Here is a 9,986-nt window from a genome sequence, read left to right on the forward strand (position 1 = left end):
GTGTTAGCCAGGATGGTCTTGATCTCCTGACCTCGTGATCCGCCCGTCTCGGCCTCCCAAAGTGCTGGGATTACAGACTTGAGCCACCGCGCCCGGCCTAAGATTTTCTTTGTTGGGAGATTTTAAATTTCCGATTCAATCTTTTCACTTATCATAAGTCTGTGCAGATTTTCTGTTTCTTTTCTAGTCGGTTTTGGTAGTTTGTGTATCTCCAGGTAGGAATTTTTTCATTTCCTCTGGGTTACCTGATTTGTTGTTGTACAATTGCTCACAGTATTCCTTTATAGTCATTTTTATTTCTGTAAGGTCAGTAGTAATGTCCCCACTTACATGGTCAATTTTGTTGATCTCTCAAAGAACCAACTTTTGGTTTCATTGATTTCCTCTATTGTTTTTCTACCCTCTAGTTTGTCTTCCTCCATTCTACTCTTTATTCCTTTCTTCCTTTTTTTTTTTTTTTTGAGATGGAGTTTTGCTCTTATCGCCCAGGGTAGAGTGCAGTGGTGCCATCTCGGCTCACTGCAGCCTCCACCTCCTGGGTTCAAGCCATTCTCCTGCCTCGGCCTCCCTAGAACCTGGGATTATAGGCATGTGCCACCACACCCAGCTAATTTATATATTTTTAGTAGAGACAGAGTTTTGCCATGTTGGCCAGGCTGATCTCGAACTCTTGACCTCAGGTGATCTGCCTGCCTCAGCCTCCTAAAGTGCTGGGATTACAGGCGTTAGCCACCACACCCGGACTATTCCCTTCTTTCTGCTAGCTTTGTATTTAGTTTCTTCTTTTTCTGGTTCCTTAAAATGTAAAGTTACTGATTTGAGATTTTCCTTCTTTATTAATGTGGGCATTCATAGCTCATATTTCCTCCTGAGAACTGCTTTTGCTGCAACTCATAAGTTTTTATCCTTTGTGTTTTCATTTTCATTCATCTCAAAGTATTTTCTAAGTTTCCCTGTGATTTCTTATTTGGCCTATTGGTCATTCAAAAGTGTGTTGCTTAATTTCTATATATTTGTGAATTTTTCCTTGTTCATTCTGTTATTGACTTATAGTTTCATTCCCTTGTGATCAGTGAAGATGTTTTGTGTGATTTCAGCCTTGTCTAATTCTCTGCAACTTATTTTGTGACTTGACATATTGTCTATCCTGGAGAATGTTCTGCTTACACTTTGGAAGACTATATTCTACTATTGTTTGGGTGGCCTATTCTGTCTGTTAGGAATGATTGATTTATGGAGTTGTTCTAGAGCTCTATTATTATTGATCTTCTCTCTGCTTGTTTTATCTATTTATTATTATTATTATTATTATTTGAGATGGAGTCTCATTCTGTTGCCCAGGCTGGAGTGCAGTGGCTTGATCTCGGCTCACTGCAACCTTGGCCTCGCAGGCTCAAGCGATTGTCCTGCCTCAGCCTCCTAAGTAGCTGGGATTACAGGCACCTGCCACTATGCCCAGCTAATTTTTTGTATTTTTAGTAGAGACAGGGTTTCACCATCTTGGGCAGGCTGGTCTCAAACTCCTGTCCTTGTGATTTGCCTGCCTCGCCCTGGGAAGGCCAGTGTGAGGGGATTGCAGGTGTGAGCCACTGCGCCCGGCTGTTTTATTAATTATTAATAGCGAGCTATTAACATCTCCAACTATTATTGTAGAACTGTCTATTTCTCCTGCCAATTCTATCAATTTTGCTTTATATGTTTTGGAGATCTGTTGTTAGGTATGAAGATGCTTATGATTGGTGTATTTTCTTGATGATTTAATTGTTTTATCAATATGTAATGTTGTTCTTGGACTCTTATAACAAGTTTGTATTAAACTCTATTTTGTCTGGCATAGTATAGCAACCTCAGCTCTCTTTTGGTTACTATTTTTATGGAACTTTTTCCCAACCTTTCACTTTCAGCCTGTGTGTTTCACTGGATCTAAAGTGCATCTCTTATAAGGAGCACCGATCTGGATCCAGTGATTTTTTTAAAAGCCGTTATATCAGTTTCTGCTTTTAATTGGAGCATTCAAGTCCTTTACATTAAAAGTAATTAATTACTGATCTGCAAAGAATTATTTCTGCCATTTTGTTATTTGGTTTTTAGATCTCATCATATCTTTTTTCTATACCTATGTTTTATGTTTCTTTTGTTTCTTATCTCCTCGTTTTTGTTTAACCGACTGTTTAGAGTACCATATTGATTCCCTTCTCATTTCCTTCTCTGTGTTTATTTTGCTTTGTTATTGGTTGCTCTAGGGATTACAATTAACATCTAAACCTTATAACAACCTACTTTGAATTTATACCAACTTAGCTTCAATAGTATTCACAAAATCTCCGTTCCTATACGGCTCCGTTCTTCCACTTTGTGTTGTTATTGTCACAATTTACATCTTTATTCATTGTGTAACCTTGAACCTATATTTATAATTATTGTTTTATGTATTTGTCTTTTAAATTATGTAAGAAAAAGAGGAGTTACACACCAAAACTACAATAATACTAACTTTTGTATTTGCCTGTGTAGTTATCTTAACCAGGGCTCTTTATTTGTTTGTCCGACTTTGAGTTACTTTCTAGTGTTCTTTCATTTTACCTGGAAGGATTCCTTCATCCACTTCTTGTAGGATAGGTCGACTAATGACAAATCTTCTCAGCTTTTGGTTATCTGAGAATGTCTTAATTTCTTCTTCATTTTTTTCCTGATATAAAATTCTTGGTTGACTGTTTCTGTTCATCTTGCTGAGGATCCCTTGTGCTTGATGAATCACTTCTCTCTTCCTGTTCATAAGATTCTCCCTTTATCTTTTGTTAGTTTTATTATAACGTGTCTCGGTGTAAATCTCTTTGTGTTTAACCTATGTGGAATTTGCTCAGCTTCTTGAATCTGTGGGTTCACGTCTTTCATCAAATATGGCAAGTTTTGACCTGGATCCCACAGCTGTAGTGTGTTAATCATAAACGTTCTCATCTACTGTAGCCCTTCTTCCTACTGTACTTTACTGAGAAATCTCTCTGCTGACTCAGGCAGGGGCTATCATCTCCATTCTACAGATAGAGAAACCAAGTTTCAGGAGCCCTGCAACAGCCTGGCCCACCCACTGGGTTATTCTGTGATGTTGTTGATTGCTGTTGATGCACTGGGTGCTGGGGAGTCAAGAGCAATGCTGGGTACTGTGGGTGTGTCAGAGATCCCCCACCACCACTATAATACATGCCCTTTCTCCTCTCCCTGCTCCAGATGGCAGAGGAGAGGTGAAGGGTGCTGCCTTTCTCTGTCCTATCTCCAGGACCTCTGCCACCTCCTTACAACCTCCGGGAAGTGCAGGTCACCATCTTAAACAACACCAGGTGTAATTACCTGTTTGAACAGCCCTCTAGCCGTAGGATGATCCAGGATTCCATGTTTTGTGCTGGTGCTGAGGATGGCAGTGTAGACACCTGCAAAGTGAGTGCTGCTACCCCTCCAGGGAATCCCACCCTCTCCAGCTCCAAACCTGAGAGCAACTACCATTTCCTCCCCAACCACTCCCAACCCATTGCTTGGATTTCTTATGAGAAAACCAATGCAGTCTTAGTTTTTGAGCCTACAAAATGTGCTTCTCATTTTTCATAAATTCTGCCTGCATTGATTAACCCACCAACCCCTGGAGGCTGTTGCCCCACTTTGAAAGTGTAGAAACTGCGACTTGATTGATTATATGGGAAGGAGTAAGGTTTGCATTCAGTCTGCCTAGCCCCACAGCCCCTCCTGCTCTCATGGCCTGTCTGCTACCCCACCCACTCTGCCCCAGGCTGGGCTCACCCATGCTGCTCCCCAGGGTGACTCAGGTGGACCCTTGGTCTGTGACAAGGATGGACTGTGGTATCAGGTTGGAATCGTGAGCTGGGGAATAGACTGCGGTCAACCCAATCGGCCTGGTGTCTACACCAACATCAGTGTGTACTTCCACTGGATCCGGAGGGTGATGTCCCACAGTACACCCAGGCCAAACCCCTCCCAGCTGTTGCTGCTCCTTGCTCTGCTATGGGCTCCCTGACTCCTGCAGCCATTCTGAGTACACCAGAAACTGTAAGGCTGCAGTGGGGACCATAGGATTGGCTCACCTCCCCTGGGCAGTGGGCACTTCAGAGACGGGGTTGGGACTGCCTGCTGGATCAGATTCCAGCCCCTTTTGTCCCATTTGCTAATAAATATGTGTGCATGTTCAAGCTGATGCCTTGCAGAGCTTTCTGTGGACCTAAGGGGCTTCATGGACAACTCCCTCCTCTTCACTCATGTCCAGTCCAGGCCAAGACCCCACCTGAACTCCTAAATTGTTATCCAGGTTTTTGTTGCAAACAGCAGGACCCTCTGGTTATTTCAATCGGGAAGATAATTGATGGAAGAACAGTAGTACTTCAGTGTGTCAAAGGGGTGGGAAGACATGGATTGGGGTACCATGGAGGAAATGCTCTCAGTGCTCCCATCCCAGGGTTCCCAATCACACAAATGCCAGATGTTCCTAATCTTATTTTGGTCACTCCAATAGTTGACGTAAAACCAGGACATGGGTGCAGGTAGTTTATCTGGAAGGTGATCCCAGGAAGCAAAGACGAGAAAGTGGAGAAACCAAGGCAGGAAAGGCACAAATGCCAATAAATTTGCTCAAACTGGGAGAAATTGAGCCACAATTCTGTGGGGGCTTCAGCATTGGCCCACTGAGGACAAGGACACCAGGGGTGAGTGTTTCTCTCTTGCCCCCTGACCCCACATGTTGAGGGAGGTCCTGGGGGCATAGTATGATGCCCCAGAGCTGTAGCAGCCCCTAGGTGAGGCTGTGGGCACCCAGGCAGCTGCTGTAGCAGCACCATAAGGTGGCTGACATGGGGAAGGGGGGTATGTCTTCCCCCTGCCTTGAGGTTCCTGACCCCAGCATCAGCTTGGCCAAGGAACCAATCCAACAAGGTAGATGCTGCAGGCTCCCTGAACTGGGAAAGCAATCTGCATTTTGCCAAGATCCAAAAATGCTGTGAGCACAAGAAGGTGCGAGAAGCTCTGGCCTAGACAGCCCCTGATCTCATCCTCACCCCACAGCCTCTGCGCCTTTGAAAATGCATCCACTTGAAGCAAACTCTCCCTGCTCACTGTTAGCCTCGGGAGGAAGGCCGTAGAGGGGCCCTGGTTCCTCAAACCATGGAGGGTAGGCAGTCACACGTGGTCCCTGCCTACAACATCCTTCCACCCTTCAGGACCACATCACTCACCAGTGGGTGGCTGACCTATTAGCAAGTGGAATTGCCAGTCCTGCCAAATTGTAGAGGGAGTGTCATGATCCAGTGGACGTGCTATCCCCCATCCCATGCATGTGTTGGGGTCAGGGGAGGATCTTCCTGCCGAGGAGACCTGGCCTGTCCACATAGAAGAAGATCGAGACTGGAAAAGGGTGGGCAGATTCCAAGATAGGACTGGAGTGGATATAGCTGGTTCTGAGGGACAGGAAGTGAGTCCAGCGACGCCCTTTCTAAGTTTGAGGGTGTTCTGCAGGTGAGCAGGTCCATGCAAACCTATCCTCAAAGGCCAAGGGAGCCAACAGGCCAAACAAAGAGGCTGAGAAATCCAGTGTCTAAGAAACAAACATTTAATAAGACATTACAAACTGAAGTGATGTCTTGGTTGTCCATGAGATGGTGGATCTCCACACCTGCCCTGCAGAAAGTATTCTTTGTATCACAAGATTTTTTTTTTTTTTTGGTAAAGCAAGTGCAATTGGTTATGCCTCAGACATTCTAGCAAAATCTTGACCACAGGGGAGGTGAGAGAGGCATCCTTCTGAGGAGTTATCTGTGTGACAGGGACCACTTGGTATGCCTGAGCGAAACATGGTCATCATGGGGTTTTCACTTCAAGACGGCGTCACTCTTGCCATACAAAAGGCTGTTTTCCTATAGGTCTGGGGACATTCCAGTAAAGTTGAACAAGTGAAGTAGAGATGGACTTTTTTTTTTTGAGACAGAGTCTCGCACTGTTGCCTGGGCTGGAGTGCAATGGCGCCATCTTGGCTCACTGCAACCTCCACCTCCCGGTTCACGTGATTCTCCTGCCTCAGCCTCCCAAGTAGCTGGGATTACAGGTGCACACAACCACACCCAGCTAATTTTTTTGTATCTTTTTTTTTTAGTAGAGACAGGGTTTCCCTATGTTGGCCAGACTGGTCTGGAACTGCTGACCTCGTGATCCTCTCACCTTGGCCTCCCAAAGTGCTGGGATTACAGGTGTGAGCCACTGTGCCTGGCCTAGAGATGGAGTTTGGCCAGAGGGAATGACTTCAGAGATAAAAGGCGATGTCCACATCCCAGAGTGGCCCATTGTGGGTGACAGCAGGGCCCCAGGGTTCCATTGCCATATGCTGGCGAGGCAAGAGGAAAGGTAGAGACTGAGAGTGGAAGTGGGATTGGAGGAGCCAACTGGAAGGAGAGTCAGCTGGAGCACCTTGGGGTGGGGTGGCTGCCTGTGAAAGAAATAGAGGTCTGGGGGAATGTGGGGAATGGGCAGGCATGTTTGGACTTTGGGTAGGAAATCCACATGGGTTGGGGGACAGTCAGAGTCCAGAGGACTCAGAGCTCTTGCTACCATGGCCAAGCCCTGTTGGGATGCTGGCATCTGCCCTGCCCAGAACCGCACTCCCCACAGGCCATGGGAGACAGAGGCTACACCTCCAGGCATCAAATGAATAGACACCAAGGGTGATGGGCAGGGAGGGATCTGGAGAATTCGGGGGTGTCTTAGTGAATTCTTACATTGCTTTAAAGGAATACCTGAGGCTGGGTAATTTATACAGAAAAGGGGCTTATTTGGCTCATGGTTTGATTCTCCTGCCTCAGCCTCCGCAGTGACTGGGATTACAGGCATGTACCACCATGCCTGGATAATTTTTTGTATTTAGTAGAGACGGGGTTTCACCACGTTGATCAGGCTGGTCTTGAACTCCCGACCTCAGGTGATCCACCCCCCCTTGGCCTCCCAAAGTACAGCTGTGAGCCACTGTACCTAGCCTTACTTAGTTTTCTTAAGATCATTATTTTGAATTTATTTCTGACAGTTCACTGATTTCCTTTTCCATTAGGGTCTGTTACTAGACAGTTATGTTCCTTTGGTGCCAAATTTTCTTGCTGCTTCATGTTTCCTGTATCCTTGCACTGATGTCTGTACATCTGGTGGAACAATTGCCTCTTTCAGAGTTTCTAGAGTGGCTTTCGTAGAGATAGACTTTTACCTGCAGTTGGGTCATAGTGTGCTGGTTGGAAATGGTGTGGCGACCGTGTTTCCAGATAGGTGCAGTGATATGGTCTCCGTGCAGCTCTTCAGCTGTGTTGAGCATCAGCAATAACTGTGGGTGCCTCGAGGCCCAGGCTGTAGAGATTTGTGGCAGTGGTTGTTAATGTCCTTGATGTCAAGGGCTTTTGGGATCCTCCTATTCTTATTTTCCCCACAATGGGGATATGCAGCCAAAGGGCACCTTTTGGTGTCAAGTTTGATATGGCCTACAAGAAGATGCAGTGGCACTGGCTTTCATTTGCAGGTGCTTGGAGTAGCTGTGGAGCTGGGCTCCTAGGCTCAGGGCTTGGCGTACAAATTGAGGCAAGGCCTGGGTCATTGGGTGCAGGTTTACTCTCTGTGGCAGGGTTGAATGTGCGTTGCCCACAGAGCCAGGATCTGTACCTCTGATGCACTCCCTAGCAGGTCATGCCCAGGGGGCTGGGTTGTAGCTGTGATTCTACCCTGTGGGACAGGGCAGAGCAGTGGCCCAACTCTGGGGAAGATGTGGTGTTCTCAGGTTTAAACCTGGGGATCAGAGTATGGCTGCCACTCCGGGACCTGAGCCAGTAGGACTCAGCGTAACTCAGGGTTCAGGGGCTCAGCATAACTCAGGGTTCAGGGGCTCAACATAACTCAGGGTTCAGGGGCTCAGCATAACTCAGGGTTTAGGGGCTCAGCGCTACTCAGGGTTCAGGGGCTGAAGCTCCATGCAGTAGCAACTCTAAGCCCTGAGATGGTGGGGCTTGGCAGTATCCCAGACTTCATGAGGCCAGATACAGTGGCAGAATGGCAGAGCACAGCTGTCATTTCGGCCCTGTTGGGGAGGGAGGTGGCAGGAAACAGCACATCGCAGGGGAAGGCAGGGAGCAGCCCAGGGAGACTCCACTTTCCAGGGAGAGGGCTATCTCCGCAGCTCCATCTCTAGGAGGCTAATCTGGCTCCGGGGAGGCAAGGTGCTGGAGCTGGCCCATAGGGCGGTGTCTCAGCTCAGCCACTGCTCTGTTCCCCTGGGATGCGAGCTACTACATCAGGTCAGCCCCGGGATTCACAGCTGCTCAGCTCAGCCAGGGCAATGATCTCCTGGGGGAAGTGGACTACTTTAGCTTAGGCCTGGGGAATGTGACTATTCTGGGTAGCCCCAGCACCGTTTCCTGGAATGCAGCACGCTTCTCCAACTTCTGCTCTGAGCAGCCAAGGTGCTGTTTTCCTGGGAGGCAGGTTGTGGCTTCAGCTCTGGCCTGAGTGGAGAAGGGGGAAGGTTAGGTGGAGCACCTCTACCTCTGCTTGGCCCCAGGAGCAAGGGTGTGACCGCTGCTCACGGCTCAGTTGAGGGGTATGAAGCCACCAGGCTGAGGTGGTTCAGTGGTGGCTTAGTCTCAGGGATGAAGGGCAACGGTGGCTACTCAATCCCAGGGCAAGATATGCTCTGGCCGTAGTTCCAGTTCAACAATGGCGCAGTGCGGTAGCCACATGACCACAGGAAATGGGCTCACTGTGGACTCCTCTGCAGGGAGCTCAGCTGTGTGGCCTCAGGCAGCCCCCTTGCCTGGGCTTAGTGCCTGTGAAGACAGGGGACGCCAGTGATAAGGGCTGTAGGTGTCCAAGGTGCTGGTGGGGCTCCTGGGATCTCCTTGCTGACCTCCTTGCCTCATTCCCGGCTGATCCTGGTTGGGGATTGGGGTGCAGGCCCAGTGTTTCCTTCTGTTCTTCATGCGGCCATCCTGAGTTTCTCTGCTCTCCAGGTTTCTGTTACTCCTCTAAAGCACTCTGGTGCTCTTCCTCAGTTATTTTCATTAAAAGTTAATTGTTGGCCGGGCGCGGTGGCTCACGCCTATAATCCCAACACTTTGGGAGGCCGAGGCAGGCAGATCACGAGGTCAAGAGATCGAGATCATCCTGGCCAACCTGGTGAAGCCCCATCTCTACTAAAAAAATACAAAAAGAAAATTAGCCGGGTGCGGTGGTGGGCGCCTGTAGTCCCAGCTACACGGGAGGCTGAGGCAGGAGAATGGCGTGAACTCGGGAGACAGAGCTTGCAGTGAGTGGAGATTACGCCACTGCACCCCAGCCTGGGTGACAGAGTGAGACTCCGTCTCAAAAAAAAAAGAAAAAAAGAAAAAAAATTAGCCGGGCATGTTATGTTGGCAGGCGCCTGTAATCCCAGATACTTTGGAGGGTGAGGCAGGAGAATCGCTTGAACCCGGCAGGCGGAGGTTGCAGTGGGCTGAGATCACGCCATTCCACTCCAGCCTGGGCAAAAAGAGCGAAACTCTGTCTCAAAAAAAAAAAAGAAAAACGAAAGTTAATTGTTTATTCATTGTTCTGGCTGTCTTAGTGAGGGGGAGGAGGACAAGAGAACTAGGGGGGCCGCGCGGGTGGCCCGCACCTATAATTCCAACACTTTGGGAGACCAGGGCAGGAGGATCACTGGAGGCCAGGAGTTCGAGACCAGCCTGGACAACATTTTGCTCTACAAAAAATTTAAAATAAAAATGGGCCGGGCACGGTGGCTCATGCCTGTAATCACAGCACTTCGGGAGGCCGAGGTGGGAAGATCATGAGGTCAGGAGTTTGAGACCAGCCTGGCCAACATAGTGAAACCCCGTCTCTACTAAAAATACAAAAATTAGCTGGGCATGGTGGCGCATGCCTATAATCCCAGCTACTTGGGAGGCTGAGGCAGGAGAATCACTTGAACC

General features: G+C 48.1%; 2 protein-coding genes across 2 annotated transcripts in view; both read left to right on the top strand.

Annotated features, from left to right (window-relative positions):
• PRSS41 (protease, serine, 41) overlaps positions 1–4,191 on the top strand; it is a 17,874-nt gene extending 13,683 nt beyond the window's left edge. The window contains exons 4-5 of the mRNA XM_011982654.1: positions 3,278–3,435; positions 3,809–4,191. Of these exons, the coding sequence (XP_011838044.1) occupies positions 3,278–3,435; positions 3,809–4,027 (377 nt within the window). The 3' untranslated portion in view covers positions 4,028–4,191. The remainder of the gene's footprint in view (positions 1–3,277; positions 3,436–3,808) is intronic.
• Positions 4,192–6,311: 2,120 nt separating this feature from the next.
• PRSS21 (protease, serine, 21 (testisin)) overlaps positions 6,312–9,986 on the top strand; it is a 19,037-nt gene continuing 15,362 nt past the window's right edge. The window contains exon 1 of the mRNA XM_011982655.1: positions 6,312–6,396. Within this exon, the coding sequence (XP_011838045.1) occupies positions 6,312–6,396 (85 nt within the window). The remainder of the gene's footprint in view (positions 6,397–9,986) is intronic.

Source organism: Mandrillus leucophaeus, unplaced genomic scaffold (assembly GCF_000951045.1).
Source record: "Mandrillus leucophaeus isolate KB7577 unplaced genomic scaffold, Mleu.le_1.0 Scaffold240, whole genome shotgun sequence".
Lineage (NCBI taxonomy): Eukaryota > Metazoa > Chordata > Mammalia > Primates > Cercopithecidae > Mandrillus > Mandrillus leucophaeus.